The 27,479-nt window shown below is 47.0% G+C and overlaps 1 protein-coding gene across 17 annotated transcripts in view; it reads left to right on the plus strand.

Moving 5' to 3' along the window:
• The window catches only part of LOC115469908 (actin-binding LIM protein 1-like), a 238,620-nt gene that overhangs the window by 160,403 nt on the left and 50,738 nt on the right, over positions 1–27,479 (plus strand). For 9 of the 17 annotated variants that reach the window (XM_030202680.1, XM_030202679.1, XM_030202677.1 and 6 more), the window contains 3 exons: positions 2,111–2,266; positions 25,585–25,620; positions 26,013–26,142. In XM_030202680.1, coding sequence (XP_030058540.1) covers positions 2,111–2,266; positions 25,585–25,620; positions 26,013–26,142 — 322 coding nt within the window. Of the gene's footprint in view, positions 1–2,110; positions 2,267–5,500; positions 5,546–25,584; positions 25,621–26,012; positions 26,143–27,479 lie in introns of all 17 variants that reach the window. The other 8 variants (XM_030202674.1, XM_030202676.1, XM_030202666.1 and 5 more) reach the window with 1 other exon arrangement.

The raw sequence follows: 27,479 nt of genomic DNA on the forward strand, positions 1-27,479 counted from the left end.
CTTCTTCTCGCAAAAGGCTTGCTTCTGTTTCTGACGTGCAGGACGTCAGAAACGGAAGCCTTTTGCGTGACGAAGTGGACCTCGGCTGGCGGGGGTTGGGGTCCCCCGCCAGCAAAGGTAGGCGATGGCAGGTTGACGGCGGGAAGGGGGGTCGAGAGGGTCAGCGGCGGGGGGGGGGTCAAAGTTGGCAATGGCGGGCGGGGGGTGGGTGTCGGCAATGGCGGGGGGGATCGGCAGCGCCGGGGGGGGGGCTAAAATGTGCCCCCTCACCTCGGGCTCTGGATCCCCCCCCCCCCCCCCCCCCCCCGCTGAAGTCTGGCTATGCCCCTGGTTCCCAGGTTTAAGACTCGTTAAGGCACGACAGCAGAAGACGCAGCACTTAAGCACTTCTCTGCCTGCCAGGCAGGAATGAGGTATTTCATTAAGGAACTGTGTTGGGAGGCGGCGCGGGAACAGTGGTAAAAGCTAAGTACAGTGGTAGTGTGTTCTGCCTCCTATAAGCGTAAGGACTGAGAAGGAGAAAGTGAGGAAGATGAGGGAGGGGAGTCCTCCTTCTTCCTCCCTCCCTCACTATAGGGGACCCAATAATAGAACTTGAGTTCTGGCTGAAATACGTAGTTCTAACCCTGTTGCTGTGTAGGTGACATTTTCAGATACTCACCATCCCGATCACAGTGTCTGAAGAGACCAGCTGGAGATCCCTTAACATCCTGCCTTGAGCAGCTGGGGCGGGATTAGGAATTTTTCAAATAGCCTGGTCCCCCTCCCCATCTGAAATGTACAGAAATATATGTGTGAAGGAGGGCATATATTTTATGTATTTATTTGTAGCATTTATATCCCACCAATTTGCATAAATTTGAATAAAGAGGGGGGCATATATTCGCATACTGGCATGCGCAATGTTTGTGTACACTGCATTTTAGTTCATGGGAACCTCTCCGGTCCATCTGTCCCCACTATTTTACCTCCAGGGGTGGTGAGAAACTTCCCTCTCTGTGTCAGGGGTCAGAGCTGCAGGACCAGTGTAGGGTGGTGAATCCTTCCCTGACATTGTCCTAGAGGTGGGCCACCACCTCCACTTTACTATCATCTTTGAGGTTCCTCCTCTACCTCTCATCCCCTCTGTACTTTCTGCACTCCCCTACCCCCACCCACATAGCTCCACAGAGCAGTAATGAGGAACCACACCCGTGTCACCATAGTGGCCCCTTCTTGTCCACTCCTCCTTCACACTTTCTATCTGAGGTGGAAGAAGCAGTCATTTGGGTATTTCCTTCCCCTCACTCACTGCTGTGTCTGTTCCTGCTCTCCTGGTGTACCTGTTAGTCTGGGTTCTCCATGTCTCTCTCTCTCAGGCATGAGAACTCCTCTAGTGTCTTGGAGGTGGAACTCCTTCAGCTGAGGGATAGATCTGATTCACAAGATCATCCATGGAGAATCTCCGAGCTACATGACCAACTTGATCGACCTACCCACCAGAAACTCTTCGAAATCCTTTTGTAATTACCTTAACCTGCACTACCCTAACTGCAAAGGACTCAAGTATAAATCCTCGTTTGATTCCAACTTCTCCTTTAAAGGCAGTCAACTCTGGAATTCCTTATCCAGATCCATTCGTTCTATTAAAGACTACCTACCCTTCAGAAAATCGCTGAAAACCCATCTATTCAAGGAAGCTTATCCAAATACCATGACCTAACTCTACGAACCACCTATTCATCACCTGATCCTCCGAAAACGGCAATAACTCAGACCACGCCTCCTCTAACTTTTCCCTATGCTTACCCTGACCCTATCCCCTGATTATCTCAAGCTAGCCTAAAACTAGCACCTCCTCCTTTCTCCTTTACCCCCTCTCCCTTATAATATTACCTATCTACACATCCCCATTACTCTGCTAAACTTAGCCTGCTTTCTCTACACTGTACTATGTAATCCTACTACTATGTAAGCCGCATTGAACCTGCTGTAAGTGGGAAAGTGCGGGGTACAAATGTAACAAATAAATAAATAAATGCCATCTCCAGTTGAGGGCAGACAAACTGTGGATCAGTGTCTTGCAATACAGAGGACTGTTGTAACTTGCTCTTCTTTCTCTGTCTCTTAGGCAAAAGTAGACAATGAAATTCTCGATTACAAAGACCTAGCCGCCATCCCTAAGGTCAAAGCTATTTATGACATCGAGCGGCCTGACCTCATCACTTATGAGTCCTTTTACACTTCTGCCCATGAAGACCGTCAGGAGCGGCAGAGCCTGGGGGAGGTAAGGATATTGATACCTGTTTTCTTACTACATTGTTGGGCGTCATTCATTTCCATTCAGGGAATGACTGTCTAATGGTGATCCGGCAACACTCTCTAAGAGACAGAGAGCCCAGATGTTCCCAGATTACTACTACTACTACTACTACTACTTAGCATTTCTAGGACGTCAGACTCACAGAAACAGAAACCTGCGCAGTCGCATTGCTGATCTGCAAGGGCAGGCTTCTACATGGAATGTTGCTAGTGGAGGAGTAGCCTAGTGGTTAGTGCAGCGAGCGGACTCTGATTCTGGGGAACTGGGTTCAATTCCCACTGCAGCTCCTTGTGACTCTGGGTAAATCACTTAACCCTCCATTGCCCGTGGTACAAAAATAAGTACCTGAATATATGTAAACCACTTTGAATGTAGTCGCAAAAACCTCAAAAAGGCGGTATATCAAGTCCCATTTTCCTTCCCATTCCCTTTATTCATTGTTTAAACTACTGTTTATTGCCAAAGTCAATATCCTACAGCATTCATCAGACTCACGGTTAAAGCAGACAGTGGGCTGGATTCAGTAAATGGTGCTGGAAAGATCTGTGTGAAACTCGTGTTCTATAAAGGGAGCTCTGCACCCAGCACCAATTCCCACGCCCAACTTTGGGTGCAAAGACTGGCACCTGGTGTAAAGTCTGGCACACAAGATGGGCGTGCAACCCCATAATTCTATAACTCTGCACCTAAATTTGTGGAACATCCCTGACCGGCCCATGGCCACACCCCCTTATGGGTTGCGCATGAGACACTTTAGGCGCGCAGTGTTATAGATTAGTGTGTAAGCCCAAATTAATGTCAATGCCAATAATTGGTGTTAATTGGCTTGTTAACTAATTAATTTGTGTGCACGTCTTCCCTGCATGCCCAAATTTGAGCGACTTTTATAGAATTTGTGGGGGAGGTTGTCTACTGCACTCCAGGGACATAGCCAGACTTCGGCGGGAGGGGGGTCCACAGCCCGAGGTGAGGGGGCACATTTTAGCCCCTCCCCTCCCGCGCCACCGACCCCCCCCCCACCATTGCCAACCGCCACCACCACCAACTTTGACGCCCTTGCCAATGACCCTCTTGACCCCCCCTCCTGACGACGACCCTCTCGACTCCTGCTCCCTCGCCGTGGGCGAACTTTGCTGGCGGGGGACCCCAATCCCCGCCAGCCGAGGTCCTCTTCTTCCCGCGAAGGCTTCGTTCTGTTTCTGACGTCCTGCACGTACAATGTGCAGGACGTCAGAAACAGAATGAAGCCTTCGCGGGAAGAAGAGGACTTCGGCTGGCGGGGATTGGGGTACCCGACAGCAAAGGTAGCCCACGGCAGGGGGGGGGGGGTCGAGAGGGTCGTTGGGAGGGGGATCCAGGGCCAAATCTACAGGGGCCCAGGCCCCCGTGGCCCCACGTGACTAAGCCACTGCTGCACTCATTCTGCTTTCTCTTAAAGTGAGCCATGTGTGCCTGGCTCACCGTTAAGCAGGCAGTGTGCTTTCTGGGTGTAAAATATTAAGGAACAATCCGACTGATTTTCAGCCTGTGGCAGATACAGGGGCGTAGCCAGACCTCAGCGTTTGGGGGGTCGGAGCCCAAACTGGGGAGGAATATTGACCCGCCTACCTGCTGCAACCCCACATACCTTGGCTGGTGGGGGTCCCCAACCCCCGCCAGCTGAAGCCTTTCTCTAGCGCTGTTCTCTGCGCATTGCCTGCCCTGCTTCCCCTCACATGCGCAAAGTCACACATGCTCAGTTTCACTAACACCGAGCATGCACGCGACGTGAGCGGAAGCAGAGCAGGCGATGTGCAGAGAACAGCACTGGAGAAAGGCTAATTTGCCCCCGCCAGCCAAACCAGGGGCCTCGGATCTAATTTGGGTGGGCTAAGGCCTCCCCTTAGCTATGCTACTGGGCAGTTAGCGTTTTTTTTTGTCTGCCGGCAGTGCTAAAACCGTAAATTCAGTGCTGGCTTTGGCATTGAATTTCTGTTTTTTTTAAAGCCGGCTAGCTAATTCCCGGTTAAGTCTGTATTCAGACTTAAGCAGCCACAAGCTAACGCATAAAGATTGGACAGCTATTTACACAGTCCTGCATATGCAGTAAACATGGCCACTTAGCTCTGAATATCGGGAGCCAGAGGCATAGCTACGTGGGGCCACAGGGGCATGGGCCCCCACAGATTACGCCCTGGCCCCCTCTACATTTGACCCGCTGTCCGCCCCGCCGCCGCATCAGGTACCTTGTTTGCTGGCGGGGGTCCCCAAACCCCGGCAGCCGAAGAGTTTTCTTCAGCGCCGGTCGACTCCGGTGCCTTCGTTGTGGGATCATCTGTTTCTGACGCCTTACGTCCTGCACCGTGCATGTAGCCCCGTGTAGGACGTAAGGCGTCAGAAACAGATGATCCCACAATGAAGGCACCAGAGTCAACCGGTGCTGAAGAAGACTGTTCGGCTGGCGGGGATTGGGGACTTTGGCGGGAGGGGGGTCCAGAGCCCGAGGAGAGGGGGCACATTTTAGCCCCCCCCCCCCGGCGCCGCCGACCCCGCTGCCGCCGCCACCACCAACTTTGCCTCCCCCCCTGCTGAGACCCTCTCGACCCCCCCTTCCACCGCCAACCCACCATCGCCTACCTTTGCTGGTGGGGGACCCCAACCCCCGCCAGCCGAGGTCCTCTTCTTCCCGTGCAAGGCTTCCTTCTGTTTCTGACGTCCTGCACGTTGTATGTGCAGGATGTCAGACTCACAGAAACAGAACGAAGCCTTGCTGATCAGCCAGGAACGCTTTGTCCTGTTTCTGTGAGTCTGACATCCGTTGCTGGCTGATCTGCAAGGCTTTGTTTTGTGAGTCTGACGTCCTGCACGTTGACGTCAGAAACAGAAGGAAGCCTTTTGCGGGAAGAAGAGGACCTCGGCTGGCGGGGATTGGGGTCCCCCGCCAGCAAAGGCAGGCGACGGTGATGGCAGGAGGGGGGTCGAGAGGTTCATCGGCAGGGGGGTCCATGGCCAAATCTACAGGGGCACAGGCCCCCCTAGCCCCACGTAGCTACGCCACTGGCTAGCAACAGCATTTTGCTGACACCGTCCAATGGAAGTCAAGTTCTCTGTGATGACTGTGCTAGGTCTCCTATCTGAAAGAGTGGGGAAAACCCCCTTAATGGCCAAAGACCTCTCCACGTCTGCATGTCTGATGGTCACCATAACTTTTCTTGGCAGGCCGCCAGTCCCAGAAGCGACAGATCATTGACTCCTATTGACAGAGTAAGTTGAGCGTGCTTGTTTCACGCAAAAATATGGTAACTAATCCATGTCCGGGACACACTGTCTGTTCGTCCATCCTTTCCTCACTAAAACTATACCTCCAAGTGGCTGATGGTGCTTCCTTCTCTTTGGAATTTTTCCTTGTGTGTGTTCCAAAGACTAATCCTTTCAACCCTACACTGGCTGCCTAATTAGCCCTCAGTTAGAGCAACTCATCTTCTGTCTGTCTCTAGCCTCAAATACTTCCTTAGAAGACTCAGCACGTGTCTGGGAGGCTAAGTGGGGCGTATCCTCTGCTCGTTGGCATGCAATTACCCAGAATGCCTTTAGTCCCAAGCAGCTCTGCTAGGACAGTGCTAAAACTACTACTACTGCTTAACATTTCTAGAGCGCTACTAAGGTTACGCAGCGCTGTACAAATTAACAAGGAAGGACGGTCCCTGCTCGGAAGAGCTTACAATCTAAAGGACGAAATGTCAAGTTGGGGCAGTCTAGATTTCCTGAATAGTGGTTAGATGCCGATGGCGGCATTGAAGAGGTGTGTTTTGAGCAATGATTTGAAGATGGGCAGGGAGGGGGCCTGGCGTATGGGCTCAGGGAGTTTGTTCCACGCATGCGGTGAGGCGAGGCAGAAAGGGCGGAGCCTGGAGTTGGCGGTGGTGGAGAAGGGTACTGAAAGGAGGGATTTGTCTTGAGAGTGGAGGTTACATGATGACACTGGAAGAAGGGAGAGGAGGTATACAATGAACCCAGTCTGAGCTCGATTTTCTGTTGGTCTCGTTTATTTTTATGGTACTTTGGCCAATGTGTATCATCAACAGACTCTTTTGTGACCACCATAATCTCAGCTCATAGTTCAGTTCTGGTGAAACCAACAGTTGCAAGGTGTGCTGATTATTAAAAAAAAAAAACCAAGAAGATAGCTCCATGGGCAAACTCTGAGCAACAGCTATAGGCAAGGGTAGGAATGATGCTAGAACGGGGGGAGGAGGCTAGTCAGTGTGATTTTAAGGTACAGCTCTTGGAGGCCTGGAAATGGCCTGGTCCCTACTTCTGATTATATGTAGACTCTACCCTACAGAAACCTTTGCTTGTAATTTTGCTTATCAGACTGGTAAGTCAAATTTGCATGACTGTTACTTGATATAAATGAGGCAGTTCTATAACTGTTCGCCTATAACTAAGCACCTGATAGAGGCCTGTTCTGTACTGGAATGTGGTCACCTATTTTCCTTTATAGAACACTAGCGTAACAGCAAAAATACACCCTATGATTTAGACGTGAGCATTCAGACCAGATGCCTCAGTCCCGATGATATGTGCATAACTTAAGTATTCTGTATGTTACGTGCATAATTGTGAGCCCTGCCCACTCTGTGCCCAGACATCGCCTCTCTGTGTGCCCACTTGCAGACCACGAACTGTGTAAGATAGGCGTGTGGTTACAGATAAGCAGTTATTTATTTATTTATTTGTTGCATTTGTATCCCGCATTTTCCCACCTATTTGCAGGCTCAATGTGGCTTACTTAGACGAATGTTGGCGGAAATGCATTCAAATAATTAGTAGAGGTTCCCACAAATGTTTCAGATTTAGCTTTCTCAAAGCAGAGGAATCGGTGCAGTCTCAGGTATTGATGTCATCGGTGACACCGGTTAGTTGGTCAGATCGGTTTTTTTTGTTTTGTTGTTTTTCTTTGATGCTACAGGTCTACTGTGGCAAATTACAGGGAATCCTATTGAGATCTGACTATAGCCCAGTTGTTGGAATATTTGGATCAAGAAAGTGAAAGAGTTCTAGAAGGACTTGCTGGTGATAGAGGGGCTTGCTTGGAAAAAGCTTTGGAGTAGGCAGTGGGAACGCTATAACATTCTTAAAAGAGGTGATTATTAGATCCAACAAAAGTGCTCCCTTGTTTTGCGAGGTGCTGAGGACATTACATAGAGGACTGGAGAGAAGATGCCTGGATGTCTCGCCGCCACCTGAAACTAAACATGACCAAAACCAAGCTTCTCCTCTTTCCCCCTAAACCTGCCTCTCCTCTCCCCCCGTTCTCTATTTCGGTAGATAACACTCTCATCCTCCCTGTCCGGTCTGCGCGCAACCTTGGAGTCATCTTTGACTCCGCGCTCTCCTTCTCTGCTCATATTCAGCAGATTGCCAAAACCTGTCGTTTCTTTCTCTATAATATTAACAAAATTCGCCCTTTCTTCTCCGAGGACGCTACCAAAACCCTTACCCACACCCTTATCACCTCTCGCCTAGACTACTGCAATTTGCTTCTCGCTGGTCTCCCGCTCAGCCATCTATCTCCCCTTCAATCTGTCCAAAACTCTGCTGCGCGTCTTATATTCCGCCAGAGTCGCTATACTCACGTTAGCCCTCTCCTCAAGTCGCTTCACTGGCTCCCTATCCGCTTCCGCATACGGTTCAAACTTCTCCTTTTGACCTACAAGTGCATCCACTCCGCAGCTCCTCAGTACCTTTCCGCTCTCATCTCTCCATACACTCCTCCCCGTGAATGCCGTTCGCCGGGTAAATGTCTCCTGTCGTCCCCCTTCTCCCCCACTGCTAACTCCCGGCTCCGTTCCTTCTATCTCGCTGCTCCCTATGCCTGGAGTAGACTCCCTGAGCCAGTACGTCAGGCTCAGTCTCTGGCTGTCTTCAAGTCTAGGCTTAAAGCCCACCTCTTTGCTACTGCTTTCGACTCCTAACCATGACTCTCTTACTCAACACCCTCACTTATCACCCCTACCACTGCAATTTCCCCACCCCTAACTGTCTGTCCGTCTGTCCAATTTAGATTGTAAGCTCTGTTGAGCAGGGACTGTCTTTTCATGTTCATTTGTACAGCGCTGCGTAAGTCTAGTAGCGCTATAGAAATGTTTAATAGTAGTAGTATGAGCCAAGTACAGAACAGTCAAGCCATTGTGACATCACTGATGAGGTTGGCTCTTAGGCATTGGTGGACTGAGGCATTATGACATCACAATGTCAGCTCTGGTTAAATCACCGCAGTTCCTCAGTACCTTTCCGCTCTCATCTCTCCCTACACTCCTCCCCGTGAACTCCGTTCGCTGGGTAAATGTCTCCTGTCGTCCCTCTTCTCCCCCACTGCTAACTCCCGGCTCCGTTCCTTCTATCTCGCTGCTCCCTCTATGCCTGGAATAGACTCCCTGAGCCAGTACGTCAGGCTCAGTCTCTGGCTGTCTTCAAGTCTAGGCTTAAAGCCCACCTCTTTGCTACTGCTTTCGACTCCTAACCATGACTCTCTTACTCAACGCCCTCACTTATCACCCCTACCACTGCAATTTCCCCACCCCTAGCTGTCTGTTTGTCTGTCCAATTTAGATTGTAAGCTCTGTTGAGCAGGGACTGTCTTTTTCATGTTGATTTGTACAGCGCTGCGTAAGTCTAGTAGCGCTATAGAAATGTTTAATAGTAGTAGTAGTAGTATGAGCCATGTATAGGACAGTCAAGCCATTGTGACATCACTGATGAGGTTGGCTCTTCGGCATTGGTGGACTGAGGCATTATGACATCACAATGTCAGCTCTGGTTAAATCACCGCAGCTCCTCAGTACCTTTCCGCTCTCATCTCTCCCTACACTCCTCCCCGTGAACTCCGTTCGCTGGGTAAATGTCTCCTGTCGTCCCCCTTCTCCCCCACTGCTAACTCCCAGCTCAGTTCCTTCTATCTCGCTGCTCCCTATGCCTGGAATAGACTCCCTGAGCCAGTACGTCAGGCTCAGTCTCTGGCTGTCTTCAAGTCTAGGCTTAAAGCCCACCTCTTTGCTACTGCTTTCGACTCCTAACCATGACTCTCTTACTCAACGCCCTCACTTACCACCCCTAGCACTGCAATTTCTCCACCCCTGTTCGTCTGTCCAATTTAGATTGTAAGCTCTGTTGAGCAGGGACTGTCTTTTCATGTTGATTTGTACAGCGCTGCGTAAGTCTAGTAGCGCTATAGAAATGTTTAATAATAATAGTAGTAGTAGTATGGAGGTGTTCTCGACCCCTGGAGCACAGAGAGGAATCTCCTGGAGTTGCACAGACCTAGAATTGTTACAGGTTGTCCAGTGATCCAGTTGGGAACACAGTTTTTGGCACTGAAGGAGGAGATTATAGTATCAGGGGTCTTGCTAGGTTTGAGAAACAGGGATGGCTCAAGGCAATCTGCTGCTTCAGGCCAGGGATGAGATGGTGGCGCCCAGTGCCCCGCCTCTTAGTGCCCCACTCTGTGCCACGCCCCTTGTGCTCTACCCTATGCTCCACCCAGATGCCCCCCCTGGACCTACCCCCAAAGTACTAGGAGGGGGAGGGGACTAGCTCTTACTCATAACTACAATCAGGGAATAAGGGGGTTCTTATGGGTGAAATGTAAACATTCCATGCATCCCCAAAAATCCAGCCTCTGCCCGCAACAGGTGCAGATCAGAACTAAGACATTTCTCCATGGAAGTCGCCATACAAAAATATATTCTGATTCTCTTGTCTTCTGAGCAATAGCAGCATAAATCTTTCCACTTCCAGGGACATTGAAAAGAACCCTACCTATGAATAGGCACCACTGCAAATATTGCACGGGACCCTACAACACCAATATCCCTACCACAGGTAAAACAGAACAAATGGGATGGCTATAGATCTTTACACAGAAACTACATGCAAACAGAATATCGCACCTCAGTGACATGCAAAACACAGACAGACTTTTACCAAATGCAGAACAAGGGATCACAAATTACGAATAGAAATATGAAGACAATAATTGAACTGGGAACCCCAAGAACTTAAACTCGGTATGTACTGCAGCACTGGAGAAATGAAAACAGAAATACGTTTCTACTACTACTACTACTATTTAGCATTTCTATAGCGCTACAAGGCATACGCAGCGCTGTACAAACATAGAAGAAAGACAGTCCCTGCTCAAAGAGCTTACAATCTAATAGACAAAAATAAAGTAAGCAAATCAAATCAATTAATGTGTACAGGAAGGAGGAGAGGAGGGTAGGTGGAGGCGAGTGGTTACAAGTGGTTACGAGTCAAAAGCAATGTTAAAGAGATGGGCTTTCAGTCTAGATTTAAAGGTGGCCAAGGATGGGGCAAGACGTAGGGGCTCAGGAAATTTATTCCAGGCATAGGGTGCAGCGAGACAGAAGGCGCGAAGTCTGGAGTTGGCAGTAGTGGAGAAGGGAACAGATAAGAAGGATTTATCCATGGAGCGGAGTGCACGGGAAGGGGTGTAGGGAAGGATGAGTGTGGAGAGGTACTGGGGAGCGGCAGAGTGAGTACATTTATAGGTTAGTAGAAGAAGTTTGAACAGGATGCGAAAACAGATAGGGAGCCAGTGAAGCGACTTGAGGAGAGGGGTAGTTTGAGTAAAGTGACCCTGGCGGAAGACGAGACGGGCAGCAGAGTTTTGAACCGATTGGAGAGGGGAGAGGTGACTAAGTGGGAGGCCAGCAAGAAGCAGATTGCAGTAGTCTAAACGAGAGGTGACAAGGGTGTGGATGAGGGTTTTGGTAGAGTGCTCAGAAAGAAAGGGACGGATTTTACGGATGTTGTAAAGAAAGAAACGACAGGTCTTGGCGGTCTGCTGGATATGAGCAGAGAAGGAGAGAGAAGAGTCAAAGATGACCCCAAGGTTTCGAGCTGAGGAGACAGGGAGAATGAGAGAGCCATCAACAGAAATAGAAAACGGGGGGAGCGGGGAGGTGGGTTTGGGGGGGAAAATGAGAAGCTCGGTTTTGGTCATATTTAATTTCAGGTGGCGTTGAGACATCCAGACAGCAATGTCAGACAAGCACGCTGAAACTTTGGTTTGGATGCAAGGTGAGATATCAGGGGTAGAAAGGTAGATTTGGTAGTCATCAGCATGGTAGGAAAAGCCATGGGATGAGATTAATGAACCAAGGGAAGAAGTGTAGATAGAAAAGAGGAGGGGACCAAGAACAGAACCCTGAGGTACGCCGACAGGCAGAGGGATAGAAGTAGAAGATGATCCACCAGAGTGAACACTGAAGGTGCAGAGGGAGAGGTAGGAAGAGAACCAGGAAAGGACAGAGCCCTGGAATCCAAGTGAGGACAGGATATCGAGGAGTTTCCTCTTGTACTCAGCACAATAAAATATTCCATTTAATACATTCAAATTAAAGCACCTTTTTCTACCTTTTCCCGCCATACTAGTGCTAGTTTCCCTTTTCCAATCTGTCTTCTGCTAACTCTCTCTTTCCAGGGGCTGCTGTCCATTTGTCATTCCTCCACGCTCCTGCTGACGTGTTCCTTTTCCTCACTACATCTGTTTTCTAACATATTGATATTTCCCTTTTAGCTCTTTCCTCCCTTTCTTTCATACTTCTCTCCAATCGAATTTTACCATCCTTATCAGTCTACAGTCCTCTATTTCCTTTTTACTTTCACCTACCTATCAAAATTCCATCTCCTCTTCTCACATCCATGCTCTCTTATTTCCAGTCTTACTTTTGCCAGCCTCCTGTTCCCTTCTATCATCTGCTCTTGGTTATCACATTTCTACCCTCTGTACTCACTATCCTCCTGATTTATCTCCTTGACAACTGCCATGGCACTCCTTCTCTCTTCCCTTCCTCCCGTCATCCAGCATCTTTTCCTCCATCCCTTCCACCCCAAACCCAACATCTCTCCTTTCCTCCCCTCCACTTCCATGTCCAAAATCTCTCCTTCCTTCCCCTTCACCCCGTGTCCAACACTTCTCCTTCTCTCTTCCCACCCTCCTCTCCGCCCTCACATCCAACATATCTCCCTTTCTTCCTTCTCTTCCTCTCCTTTGCTTCTGGGTCCGATATCTCTCCCTGCCTGTTTCCTGTCTGTCTAAAATCTCTGTCTCTCTTCCCTTGCTCACATTGTCCTATACCTCTCCCTTCCCCCTCTCCCCCAATCCAATATCCCTGCGTCTCTCTTATGGGTGCCCTTACAGATTAATGCTCAGGCACCCTGCAAGCAGTTATCCTCATACAGTATTCTGTAAATTTGCATGCACACAGGGCATATCAATGCAGGCGTCTTGGGGGAGGGGGTTATCCCATATAGGGGTTGCAAATGGATTTATGTGGGTCACTGGTATTTGTATAAATCCTTTTGAAAATAGACACCCATAATGCTACAAGTTCTCTCCAAAGAATCTGGATTATCAGACATTGCCATTGATACCTTTGTCAACACTGTTCCGCCAGCAGGAATCTGATTCCCATTTTATAGAGGCTGACGAGATTATAATATCATTTTCAATGAAACATGGCAAAAACATGTAAAAGAAACACAAACTCATGACTGAATCAGTGGCAATTGAGAAACCCGGAAGGAAGAGATCAATCTTTTGGTGATTCTCACCTTCTCTATCCAGCCAGCCCTGGCAGCAGCCCATCAGTTCCAGTGTCCTTACAGCCCTTTGATGGAAGGTTCTAGAATCCCAGGGGTTTGTGAGTGCACTTCATGTAACTGGTGTATGGATGAGAACGGAGGGTGGTGTCTGCAGATTTATTATGGGCTGGCTTAACCATTAGGGAAAATTAGGTGATCATTTGGAGCGGCAATTCCTTGGAGGGGCAGCAAAGAGCAGCAAAGTATGACATTTAATTGTGTGTTTTTATAGGATTATGGTGATCATTATGTTTAATTATCAAAATCTTGTGTGAAGGTAGACAAGTTAGGTGCCTGAAATTTTAATTGAAGGAGGTGCAAATCTGGTGCCCAATACCCTTGTTTCTACGGTCTGTGCCCTGAGAAAGGCAGCGACAAATCAAACTCGGTTATACATATAAAGTATCTTGTTGGGCAGACTGGATGGACCGTTCAGGTCTTTATCTGTCGTCATTTACTATGTTACTATGTTACTTTTTGGGGCTCTACATGGAATGTTGCTACTAATTGGGATTCCGGAATCTTGTAACTCTTTCAGAATCTTCAGAACTTTTAGTACAGGAACAGTACTGGGCAGACTTTTACAGTCCGTGCCCTGAGAAAGGCAGGGACAAATCAAACTCGGGTATACATATAAAGTATCACATACCATGTAAAATGAGTTTATCTTGTTGGGCAGACTGGATGGACCGTACAGGTCTTTATCTGATGTCATTTAGAGGCATATTTTCAAAGCACTTAGCCTTCCAAAGTTCCATAGAAACCTATGGAACTTTGGAAGGCTAAGTGCTTTGAAAATATGCCTCTTACTGTGTTACTATGTTACTCTTTGGGGTTCTACATGGAATGTTGCTACTAATTGGGATTCCGGAATCTTGTAACTCTTTAGGATTCCAGAATCTTCAGAACTTTTAGTACAAGAACAGTGCTGGGCAGACTTCTACGGTCTATGCCCTGATCGTGACTGAATAGATAGGGATGGACTGGAGTATAAATTTTAAGGGGCTTCGACGTTAGCACCAGAACTTAGTACAAGAAAGTGCTGAGCAGACTTCTACGGTCTGTGCCCTGAGAAAGGCAGGGACAAATCAAACTCGGGTATAAAGTATCACATACCATGTAATGAGTTTATCTTGTGGGGCAGACTGAAAGGACCGTTCAGGTCTTTATCTGCCGTCATTTACTATGTTACTGGCCATGCACTTTAGCATGGCTCCAACTGGAGTTTAGGATCTTACCGACAAGCACTGTGTCATCTTCCCCAATCTTTACAAAAGGGGAGGAGTCAGTTCGCTTTTAATAATATAAATAAATGAGGCAACTCGAAACGGCACCATAGGAGTGCAAGAATGGGGTGAGGTCGCCTGAGAAAAGACAGAAAGTGAAGAGACATCAAAATCCTCCAGGAAAAGCAGAGGGGAGAGGCCGTAACTTTTTCCCTAGAAGTGGAAGCTCTGCTCTGCCCAGCATTACATCATGCAGGGAGTGATCGGCCTTTCACAGAACGAAAACAGAAATACCGAGGCTGCATGCTGTGAAAACAAGGATTTAAGTCTTGTCTTAACATGAACCTTTTAGAAGCAGGCCAGTTACCTTGCACTTTTCGTATAAGTGGAGCCCCAGATTTTTCAGTGACTGTGGGGAACAGAACTGCTGTAAACAGTACAGGAAATGTTAGATGGTAGGATCAGGAGAGAGGTCGGGGGGGGGGGGGGGTGGAACAGCCGGAATACCAATCTGCACCAAGGTTTTTAATTAGGATAATGTTGAATAATCCATGTAACTAGGTTGATTATTTAAAGAAGGGAAATGGGGAGGTTCAGTGAAGTGGGGGTGAGATTTGAATACAGAACCAGTGTAAGAAAGAGGAAGGCTGTTTCCGGGCCCAGGGTTAGAAAACCTTTTCACCAGCAAACGTTACGGCTGTAACAAAATGCCCCTTTAAAACGAATCGGAGAAAAGTTTTCTTCACTCAACGTGTAATTAATCTCTGGAATTCGTTGCTAGAGAATGTGGTAAAGGCGGTTAGCTTAGCGGAGTTTTAAAATGGTTTGGACGGCTTCCTAAGGAAAAGTCCATAGACTGTTATTAAATGGACTTGGGGAAAATCCACTATTTCTGGGATAAGCAGTATAAAATGTTTTGTATTTTTTTGGGATCTTTCCAGGTATTTGTGACTTGGATTGGCCACTGTTGGAAACAGGATGCTGGGCTCGATGGACCTTTGGTCTTTCCCAGTATGGCAATACTTATGTACTTATGTACTTTCATCTTGCCATTCAGTGCGGGTGCCTCCTGCACCGTTCACATGGGACCAGTCACATGGGACTACCTGCAGCGATGAACTTGTCCACTGACACATCGCTTTCTCACATTATTTACTTATTCCACTTAATATACCTGTAAAGCCTACACATAGGCATCTAGCTAAAATCAGGAGGAGAAAGAAGAATCAAAATAATAAAGCAAAATGGTTTCATTTAGTCACGGGTGAGCAAGAATTCAGAGAAAAGGTGGGTCTTAAGAAGTTTTTTAAAGGCTGCAACTGTAGTCTGATTTCTAATACAGAGGAGAGAAGGTCATTCTATAATTTGGGGCCCAGGTATCTAAAAGCGAAGTTTCCTGAGATATTGAGATGTAGAGAGAAAGGCGGAGGAATAGTCTAAAAGGTTCTGGTCAGCTGATTGGAAGGGGAGTGTAAGGGATAAGGAGATTGTGGAGATAAGACAGGACTGCAGGCTGGCGAGACTTATAAAACCGAAGAATTTTGTATTTGACCCATGAACTCACAGGAAACCAGTGCTCTAAGAGAAGGAGAAGGGCGACATGGTCAAACCGATAGGCATTGTGAAGTAATTTGACTGCATTAGTTTGGATCAATTGTAAGCGCTTGAAGGAAGAAAGAGGAAAATCAGCGTAAAGAGAGTTGCAGTAGTCTAGGTGAGATATGACGAGGGCCAGGATGAGTGGGTGATGGTGAAGAAGCTTAGCGGGAAGGAAAGGATGGACGGCATGAATACGATGGAATGCAAAATGAATAACAGTCTATTTGGGACTTGAAAGTTAAGCTTTGAGTTAAGTCAGCCTGTAGAATTATACCATTCATTGCCTGTAACTGGGTTTTGCATCACTATATCTGCGCAATTCCGGCTCATGAAACATGACGGCACTCATGGAAAAATCTCTTCCTATGTGTTAAAAGGTGACCAAAAAAAAAACTTTGCTGGGAACGATTTCTTGGATTGTGGCGTCACCTAGTGTTAATAGATTAAACTTGCTTGGTATATTGGATAGATCTGTGTCTGACAGGGTTTCCCAACCTTTTTCAGCCCAAGGCAAACCTACATTTTTACAACTCCATGCAGGCTAGGAGCATACGCAAGAGCTGAGCAGCCTGTGTGCTGAGGTGAGGTGGCAGCTATAGATAAAGGCCTCATCCAGCTTGTTGCATTTCTGCTTCTTCATAGAAAGCAGTCTTTGTATCTATAAACAGTCCATATCATTCTGTAACCTGCATTCAGTCATATTCAATAGATGGTGCTGAAAAAAAATTGGTGTAAAAAAAATGCTGAACGGTATTCTGTAAGCTGTACCTAAAGTTAGGCACAGTTTGTAGAACAGTGCTTAAGTCCCAGGGGTCACGTTCAAATATTTGAAAGGTATTAATCCGCAAACGAACCTTTTCCGGAGATGGGAGGGCGGTAGAACGAGAGGACATGATATGAGAGTGAAGGGGGCAGACTCAAGAAAAATGTCAGGAAGTATTTTTTCACGGAGAGAGTGGTAGATACTTGGAATGCCCTCCCACGGGAGGTGGTGGAGATGAAAATGGTAGCGGAATTCAAGCATGCGTGGGATAAACATAAAGGAATCCTGTTCAGAAGGAATGGATCCTCAGAAGCTTAGCTGAGATTGGGAGGCGGGGCTGGGTGGTGGGGCTAGTTCTGGGCAAGACTTCTACGGTTTGTGTCCTGAAAATGACCTAGAGATGGGAATAACTAGTGAGGTAATTAAATTCGCCGATGACACAAAATTATTCAGGGTCGTCAAGTCGCAGGAGGAATGTGAACGATTACAGGAGGACCTTGCGAGACTGGGAGAATGGGCGTGCAAGTGGCAGATGAAGTTCAATGTTGACAAGTGCAAAGTGATGCATGTGGGTAAGAGGAACCCGAATTATAGCTACGTCTTGCAAGGTTCCACGTTAGGAGTTACGGATCAAGAAAGGGATCTGGGTGTCGTCGTCGATGATACGCTGAAACCTTCTGCTCAGTGTGCTGCTGCGGCTAGGAAAGCGAATAGAATGTTGGGTGTTATTAGGAAGGGTATGGAGTCCAGGTGTGCGGATGTTATAATGCCGTTGTATCGCTCCATGGTGCGACCGCACCTGGAGTATTGTGTTCAGTACTGGTCTCCGTATCTCAAAAAAGATATAGTAGAATTGGAAAAGGTACAGCGAAGGGCGACGAAAATGATAGTGGGGATGGGACGACTTTCCTATGAAGAGAGGCTGAGAAGGCTAGGGCTTTTCAGCTTGGAGAAGAGACGGCTGAGGGGAGATATGATAGAAGTGTATAAAATAATGAGTGGAATGGATCGGGTGGATGTGAAGCGACTGTTCACGCTATCCAAAAATACTAGGACTAGAGGGCATGAGTTGAAGCTACAGTGTGGTAAATTTAAAACGAATCGGAGAAAATTTTTCTTCACCCAACGTGTAATTAGACTCTGGAATTCGTTGCCGGAGAACGTGGTACGGGCGGTTAGCTTGACGGAGTTTAAAAAGGGGTTAGATAGATTCCTAAAGGACAAGTCCATAGACCGCTATTAAATGGACTTGGAAAAATTCCGCATTTTTAGGTATAACTTGTCTGGAATGTTTTTACGTTTGGGGAGCGTGCCAGGTGCCCTTGACCTGGATTGGCCACTGTCGGTGACAGGATGCTGGGCTAGATGGACCTTTGGTCTTTCCCAGTATGGCACTACTTATGTACTTATGTAAAATGGCAGATACAAATCAAGGTAAGGTATACCAAAGAAGTAGCACATATGAGTTTATCTTGTTGGGCAGACTGGATGGACCATGCTGGTCTTTTTCTGCCGTCATCTACTATGTTACTATGTCACACTTAAATTTAGGCACAAAGCTCCCTTATTCTATAATTGCGAGCATAATGAAAAACCACTCTCACAATCCGCCCCGAACTGCCCATGGCCCTCCCATTTCCACACCCCTTTTTTCTGGATACATGTAAAATTTAAACTGGATCACGGGCCTAAATTTAGATGCGTACATCTTCATTGATTCCAATTAGCACAATAATAACTTGTTAAAATGCCAATTACTGGCGCTAATTGGCTGATTATTAAGATGCGCATTCTGTTTGTGTGTGCACCCAAATTTACGCATGCATCTCAAAGCACCCTTTATAGACTTAGGGGAATAATGCACACACGTGCACATAATTGCTAGGTGTGTATATGCAAGGTGGGCATACATGTGGGTGGAGCATGGGTAGAACCCTGTGCTACAAGTGTAATTTACAGAATACTGTAAATTACGCTAGGCACCAACAGTTACATCTGTCATAGACATGGCAAAACTGTTGGCCCCTACATTAGGCACCAATGCCGAGGCTGGTATTCTATAACAACAAGAGTTGCCATACTGATCAGACTGATGGTCCATCTAACCTAGTATTCTCCGCCCAACAGTGACCACTCCAGGTCACAAGTACCTGACAGAACCCAAAAGAGTGGCAAGATACCGGAATCTCAAATAGCAGCATGATTCCAGAATCTCAAATAGCAGCAAGATTCAGGAATCCCAAAGAGCGGCAAGATTCCGGATTCTCAAATATCAGCAAGATTCTGGAATCCCAAAGAGTGGCAAGATTCCGGAATCTCAAATAGCAGCAAGATTCCAGAATCCCAAAGAGTGGCAAGATTCTTGCTACTGATCCCAAGGACAGCAGTGGCTTCCCCTATATCTATCTCATTAGACTATTCCTCCAAATCTTTTTTAAACCCAGAGGCTATATGCTAGCCCTATTACCATGCCCACTGGCAACGAGTTCCAGAGCTTAAGTACTCTTTGAGTGAAAAATATTTCCTCCTGTTAATTTTTAAAAAATTTCCACATAACTTCTTTGAGTATCCCCTAGTCTTTGTACTTTTTTGAAAGAGTAAAAAATTGATTTACATTTACCTGTTCTGCACCACTCAGGATTTTGTAGGCCTCAATCATATCACCCCTCAGCTGTCTCTTGAACTGGTGCTCAGCGCATGGCACTGGGGCATCTAACATGAGGTACCATGTTTATAGAGTTGCCCCCAGGTCAAATGCATGTAATGGAAGTGGTGTTTGTGGGCCTGCCTGCGAGCAGAGTGAAACATCAGTAGAGTCTCCTCTTCCTTTTATTTATTTATTACATTTGTACCCCACGCTTTCCCACACATGGCAGGCTCAATGCGGCTTACATAGTAACAATATAAAAAAAATTACAAGTCATAAGAAGAATATACAATTTGTGGTAAACGTAATATTAATGGGGTTAATGGATAAGTAAATTGAACAAAGGAGGAATTAGGTGCAGAAGGAAAAGAGCGTTAGGAAGTAGGCGTACGAAGATGGAGAGGAATAGATATGGGATAGCAATAAGGATAATGGGAAACATGGTCAATGTATAACAATTGTCGGTAAGAATCATGTGGACAGGCTTTAGTTGAGTCGTTAGGGTAGGCTTTCTTGAAGAGATGGGTCTTCAATGCTTTTCTGAAGGGCAAAAGGCCTTTAATTGTACGGATGGATCTTGGTAGAGCGTTCCAAAGCTGGCTACCCAAAAAGGAAAAATTGGATGCGTAAAAGGATTTGTACTTAATACCTTTGCAGTTGGGAAGGTGTAGATTAAGGTAAGTACGGGAAGACGTCAAACTGTTTCTGGTTGGGAGGTCGATAAGGTTATTCATGTAGGTAGGGGCTTCTCCGTGTAGTATCTTGTAAATCATTGTGTGAACTTTAAAATTAATTCTTTCTCTGATGGGGAGCCAATGAAGCTTCTCTCGAAGAGGTGTTGCGCTATCGAATCTTGACCTGCCGAAAATAAGTCTGGCTGCCGTGTTTTGGGTAGTCTGGAGCTTTTCCTTTTTCATGCTGTGACAGCTATTTCTACTTCATATTTTACTGGTTCTCATTCCAGCAGTTGCTGTGTGGGTCCTGCTCACTGTTTGCCTTATCTTTTGAATCAACACGTCGTGTTGCTTTCTTCTATGCTTCCCATCTCCTAGAGCATTCTTTCTCTATCCTTGCGTGTGGAGGCCTCCATTCCAAAATTTAAATCAGCCTTAAGACCTTTTTCTTTCAAAGAGCATTTGGAGATGATCTGGACGTGTCATGATCTTAGTTGATTCGGCTAGTTCTGTTTTGCCTGTAACGTTTCCCTTCTCGCTTTTTCTTTTTCCTCTTTACTGTTCTTTGTGTTGGAGTTCCTTTCCTTTTCCTAGCATATGTTGCTTGTAAACCACTTACCGTATTTTTCGGACTATAAGACGCACTTTTTCCCCCCAAATTTGGGAGGAAAATGGGGGGTGCGTCTTATAGTCCGAAGGTAGAGATTTAGCAGGCCGACCGCCCTCCCTCCGAGTTCGGGATCGCCCTCCCTAGGGTTACCTCCCCTCCCCCCGGCCCTGTCACGATCTCTCCCCTTACTCACGCAATCTTCCCTGGTGGTCTAGTGACGTCGGGGCAGGAAAGAGCCCCCTCTTTCCTGCCCAGCGCGCTGCTCTGCATCCTCCTGTATGCTGCCACCAAGAATTGAAGTCTCGTGAGGCCACTTCAATTCTCAGCGGCCATTTTGAATCTCGCCGAGACCGTCAAAGGCAGCATACAGGAGGATGCAGAGCAGCACGCTGGGCAGGAAAGAGGGGGCTCTTTCCTGCCCCGACGTCACTAGACCACCAGGGAAGATCACGTGAGGGGAGAGGTCGTGACAGGGCCGGGGGGAGGGGAGGTAACCCTAGGGAGGGCGAACCCGAACTCGGAGGGAGGGATTCGGACAAGACACACCGGAGCACCTAGGTTTTAGAGGAGGGAAAAAGTGCGTCTTATAGTCCGAATTTTTTTTTTCCTATTTCCCTCCTCTAAAACCTAGGTGCGTCTTATGGTCCGGTGCGTCTTATAGTCCGAAAAATACGGTAGTTGGTCCTGCCTAAACGTGTTGTATCAAATTTGATAAGCAAAAAAAAGGAGGTAAAAAACCTCACGGTGCCGTGAGAAGTGAAACAAAAAAAGTGAGGAGAAACCAAGGAGGATACCAAAAAACTTTATTGGGTATTTAAAAAAACGACCCGACACGGCCGTGTTTCGGCCCAAAGGCCTGCCTCAGGGGTCTTGATCAATCTCAAATGTTGCAGTGTAATATACACCGATGAGAATTTGGTGTTAAATCAAAAACTTCTTTGGTCCATTAAGTCAAGGTTTTATTCTCACCCATCATTTTTCTGTTAGCTCCTTTCGCTCCATATACCCCGTTTCTGCTGCCATCGAGTAGTGACAGTCACCAGCTATGCGGTACTAACCCGCTGTGAATTTCAGCACCATCCAGTTCCCATTCCCAAATCCAAATTGCTCTTGCAGTAACCACAGTCCTCTTACAGTACAGCTCACGGATTTGATACACAGAAACCTAAACATAGGCTGAGTCGAGGCCGCTGGTTTTCTCTTGTACTAAATCTGGTATTTTGCTCTCTGTGCTAATGGGCTGTGTGCTTGGCTTTTACCACTACTACTTATCATTTCTATAGCGCTAGTAGACGTACGCAGCGCTGTACACTTGAACATGAAGAGACAATCCCTGCTCGACAAAGCTTACAATCTAATTAGGACAGACAAACAGGACAAATGAGGGATAAGGACAAAGAGTAGCAAGATTCTGTGCAGAATCCCAAAGAATAGCAAGATTCCGGAATCCCAAAGAGTAGCAAGATTCCAGAATCCCAAACACTACTACCACTACTTATAATTTCTCTAGCGCTTCTAGACAAACGCAATGCTGTACACTTGAACATGAAGAGACAGTCCCTGCTCGACAGAGCTTACAATCTAATTAGGACAGACAAACAGGACAAACAAGAGATAAGGGAATATTAAAGTGAGGATGATAAAATAAGGGTTCTGAACAAGTGAATAAGGGTTAGGAGTTAAAAGCAGCATCAAAAAGGTGGGCTTTTAGCTTAGATTTGAAGACGGCCAGAGATGGAGCTTGACGTACCGGCTCAGGAAGTCTATTCCAGGCATATGGAACGGAGTCTGGAGTTAGCAGTGGAGGAGAAGGGTGCAGATAAGAGAGATTTACCCAGTGAACGGAGTTCCCGGGGAGGAATGTAGGGAGAGATGAGAGTGGAGAGGTACTGAGGAGCTTTCCCGTCCCGATACTGATTATGCCTCAGTCAGGCCTGAAGAAAGACGCGTTGGTTTACAGACCTGAAGAGGCTAAAGCTGTGGCCCTCTCCTTGCGTGGATCAGATAAGAGGTTGCCAGTGTTGGGTGTTTCTCAGTAGGAAGAGAGAAACCTGGGTTGGTGCAGGAACTCACAATAATAATGCTTATCTTTTTATAGCATTACTGGACATATGCAGTACTAATTAAGTGTTCAGGTCCTGCCTCAAAGAGCTTACAGTCTAACAGGAACCTGAGGCGATGGCAGATAAAGGGCCCAGTCCACGGTGATGCCAGATATCCAATGCCAGGTCAATTCCGGTGACCGGCATTGAATATCCAGTTTATTTTTAGGCTGGTTTCAACGTAACCAGCCAAGTCAATATTCAGAGCTGGCCAGCTAAGTTAAAACCAGCCAAAGATGTACCAGCTATTCACGTGGCCACATTTGGCCACTTGACTGGCACCAAAAATCGGTGGATAACTGGTTATATCGAGTTATCTGTAGCAGGGCCCATTTTATTCCTATAGGCCCTGCTGCAGATAAAGCTGGAGCTAAGCTTTAGTAAACAACCTCCTTAGCTGGGAAAATTGTTCTCCCCCTGATTGAACAACTGTTCGAGCTCCATACCTCATTTCTTCTCCCTGTTACCCCATACCTGCCTTGACCACTGTGCTCTGTGTCTGTCTCAAACATATTTTTGGCTTCCCACTATCTCCGATCAGTGTTGCCAGGTACTCGGCCCCGAAACCCGCCCAAAAGGTTCACACACCACCCCCGCCGTCATCAACCCCACCCCCGCCGTCATCGGCCCCGCCCAAAACGCACTAGCCCCGCACCCAGTGGCCCGAAAAACCGCACAAAACCACCGAAAAAAAAAAACAAAAACCAGCCCAAAAAACTGCGACCCGCAGCGGGCAAAAATTTCCCGCCGCAGGTTGCGGAAAACCGCCCAATTGGCAACCTTGTCTCCGATGTTAATATATTTATTTATTTATTTTGCTCACACCTTAATCAGTAGTAGCTCAAGGCGAGTTACATTCAGGTACATCACCTTCTCGGTAAAGAAGTATTTTCTCGCAATTTCTCTGAACCTTCCTTCCTCTAACTTCGTATAATGAAATTTACGGAAGGGACAGTGAGGAGTGCTAACTCTGAAATCCTTCCTCTGGTATTTTTTTATCTTTCACAGGAGCTGTGTGGGTAAAGTGAGAAAACTGCTTTTGTTTTTCTTGGTTGGTGCATGAAAAAGTATTTCTAAGGAGGGAAGGTGCCCCAGTAGCAGCTGTACTGATTTGAATGGTCTCAGGGGCTCGGAGAGGGAAGGGGGTATGTTCTAGTCACTTACCTCAGAGATTTATCAGCAACTGGACAGGGCGGAACTCACTGTGGCCTGGGCAGAAAGACACGGGGAGACTTTACTTACACAAACAGCAGAAGAAGGAAGCATTTTTCCACCATGTTGGCAGACGAGGGGAGGGATTTAGTGGCACTGTTTTACTGAGAAAACCGAGAGGAAGGAGGCGGTGTAAGCAGCCCAGATTGCAAAGTTACCTTTTTATAGTTGAGAAATGATTTTAATTTACTTACACGCTTCCCATCTAGTATTTCTTGCTCCTCCTGGTGCTACTACTACTACTTATCATTTCTATAGTGCTACTAGACGTACGCAGCGCTGTACACTTGAATATGAAGAGACAGTCCCTGCTCGACAGAGCTTACAATCTAATCAAGACAGACAAATAAAGGATAAGGACAAAGAGTAGCAAGATTCTGTGCAGAATCCCAACAGTAGCAAGATTTCGGAATCCCAAAGAGTAGCAAGATTCTGCGCAGAATCCCAACAGTAGCAAGATTCTGGAATCCCAAACACTACTACTACTACTTAACATTTCTCTAGCGCTACTAGACATACGCAGCACTGTACACTTGAACATGAAGAGACAGTCCCTGCTCAACAGAGCTTACAGTCTAATTAGGACAGACAAACAGGACAAATAAGGGATAAGGACAAAGAGTAGCAAGATTCCGGAATCCCAAAGAGTAGCAAGATTCCGGGCGGAATCCCAAAGAGTAGCAAGATTCCGTGCAGAATCCCAAAGAGTAGCAAGATTCTGTGCAGAATCCCAAAGGTAGCAAGATTCTGGAATCCCACTGTAGCAACATTCTGTGTGGAATCCCAAAGACTACTACAACTACTTATCATTTCTATAGCGCTACTAGACGTACGCAGCGCTGTACACTTGAACATGAAGAGACAGTCCCTGCTCGACAGAGCTTACAGTCTAATTAGGACAGACAAACAGGACAAACAAGAGATAAGGGAATATTAAATTGAGGATGATGAAATAATCGTAGCACCTACGAGTTTATCTTGTTGGGCAGACTGGATGGACCGTACAGCTCTTTATCTGCCGTCATCTACTATGTAGTAAAGCCTTCTACAAGCAGATTCTTTACCATCTTCAAAGCTTTGATGGGATTCCTTTTTTAGTAGGAGGGGACTTTAATGAAGTGGAGGATCAGAGGCTAGATAGATCTCATGGGACAGTGAGTGGATCCTACCACGACTCCTGGGGTATTCCAATGCTGAGTGAAATCCTGGATTTGGTGGATGTTTGGCACACCTTGCACCCTATAGAACCTTAGCCAGCGGTGGGAGGCAGGGCTGGTGGTTGGGGGGCGGGGATAGTGCTGGGCAGACTTCTACGGTCTGTGCCCTGAAAAAGACAGGTACAAATCAAGGTAAGGTATACACAAAATGTGGCACATATGAGTTATCTTGTTGGGCAGACTGGATGGACCGTGCAGGTCTTTTTCTGCCATCATATACTCACTTGTCCTGGGCGCATGCCACCATGTCCAGGATTGATTACATTTACATTTCTCGCTGTTTGTTTACAATAATACAGGCAGCGGTAGGGGGGGGGGGGGGGGTCCAGGTGCTCTCTTCTGCCATGTAGAAACGTTAGGCTTGCATTGCATCCCGGTGTTTGTAACCTTCAGGCTAGGGTAAGATTGTACCATTCACACTAAGGTAGGGTCAGCAAATGCCTTCAGCCCCCTCTGCAAGGGCTTTGTTTCAGGAAGAGCTCAGCCTGATCCCGATTCACTGGTAGAGGTGAGTATAAATCAGCCCTTGAGCCACAATCGCATCCACTCAAAACATGTCTCTTTCTTTTAATGTCTTTGCAGTCTCCAAGGACGCTGTCTCCCACACCATCTGCAGAAGTAAGTGTGAAGGATCCTGGGAGGTATTATTTGATCTAGTTGGAAAGACGTAGGGTCTCAAAATTTCAGCACCTACTTCAGAGGTGCGGACGCAAGAGGACTCTGACAAATGTAGATATATAGGAATTCAGTCTGACGTTTCAATTACTTGATTGCATTTCACTTGTTTAGAAGCCACCAGTGCAATGTAAACAGTCAAGTGTCCTTGTTACTGTCTCCTTTAGAGATGAGCAGTGCGTTGGTTTACCGACCTTATTGCTGGCTGCCTTCAGGGCCTGCCGTTCTGAGCCCATGCAGAGCTCAGCTTCTGAATAAGCCTGTGTTGTTCTGTGCGACTCAACTCTGGGTGCCGACCTAACTTCTGCTCATCCTTCTCTTTGTTTTTGTTCTAGGGCTATCAGGATGGCCGTGACCGTGCCATTCACCGATCGACCAGTCAGGGTTCTATCGGATCTCCCGTCTACAGCCGCCATAACTACACGCCTACCTTGTCTCGCTCCCCCCAGCACTTCCACAGACCCGGTAAGAGTTTCCGTAGCCAGCATTTCTGCCTTCCAGGTTATCGGTACCATCTCTGGTCAATGAGTACGATAGCAAGTAGAAATAAGAATTTAGTGCCCGAATAGTTTAGAAAACATTTCTAGGTTTTCTTAAGCAGGTGAAAGAACATTTTCTTTTGATTTTGAATAGAAGTGCTGGGGAAACCCAGGCTGGTATGCTGCTGCATGGTTGTGGAGAGGTTACAGCCGTCCCCTGTACAGAAATCCAGCAGTGCTCTGTGCAGATGTTGCTACCTTTGGGTATCTATCAGTAAAGTCCAGAACTAATGTTGCAACATGCTGCGAGCATGCATGATTTAAATGAGCGCTATCCCTGCAGCGGACATGGTGAGTGGTCTGAGTTTGCGCTCTCTCTGCAGTTGAAGCTTTGGGATGGTTTAAGCATGCAGTGTCCAATGGTCCTGGTGTCCACTAGCCATGCTCTAAGGTGGCGATTCTGTACCTGGGCGTTCGCCTTATAGGCCGTGTGGTGAAAGCCTATCCTATAATGGCAAATGGACGCTCAGATTCCGTCATAGAAATACTAGCGAAACCGGGCATTTGTTCAGTTACATCAGCCGTAGATCCGGTGGACGTGCCAGTGCCCTAATGCTGTAAGGGTGTGTGTAACCATACACGTATCTGGGAGGCCCGCCCACGTCCCACACCCATGCAGTTGCTTGCTGTACACAGAGGGCAATTACATGTGTACGTGATACATCTCACTGATTTTAATGCACAAAAGGACGCATTACCATGTGTGTCTACTTATAGAATTGCCCTACCAGCTTAAGATTCTACAGAAGACATTTTTCAAAATGTGAACCTAGTAGAGTTTTTAAACACTTTTTTTTTATATATATATATCTTTATCATAAGGAGGAAAAAACCTCAGAAGCTGTGTGGGCAAATAATGTTGCTTTTGCAAACTTCCATTTGGCTGTAAAACTTATTGTTGGATCGAAACAACCTATTGATGCAGGGGTGAAGCCAGACACCCAATTTTGGGTGAGCCTGGGCCCAAGATGGGTGGGCAGAACTCTGCCTTGTCCCACAAGTGATTTGGTCTCTTCCTGTCTCGCCTGCATGCCATATGATCTCTCAAACATCCCCCCTACTCTGCATACCTTTTAAATAGCAGATTTTCACCAGCAGGGAGCAGCAGCTAATACACACTGCTCATGTTGACCCCACATCCTTCCCTCTGGTGCAACTTCCTGTTTCTGCATAGGCAGAAATACATCACAGGGAAGTCTGTGGGGCCGCTGCAGGTGAAGATCTGCTGTTTACAAGGTATGCAGGAGAGACAATTGTTGGGAG

Source organism: Microcaecilia unicolor, chromosome 5, assembly GCF_901765095.1.
Source record: "Microcaecilia unicolor chromosome 5, aMicUni1.1, whole genome shotgun sequence".
Lineage (NCBI taxonomy): Eukaryota > Metazoa > Chordata > Amphibia > Gymnophiona > Siphonopidae > Microcaecilia > Microcaecilia unicolor.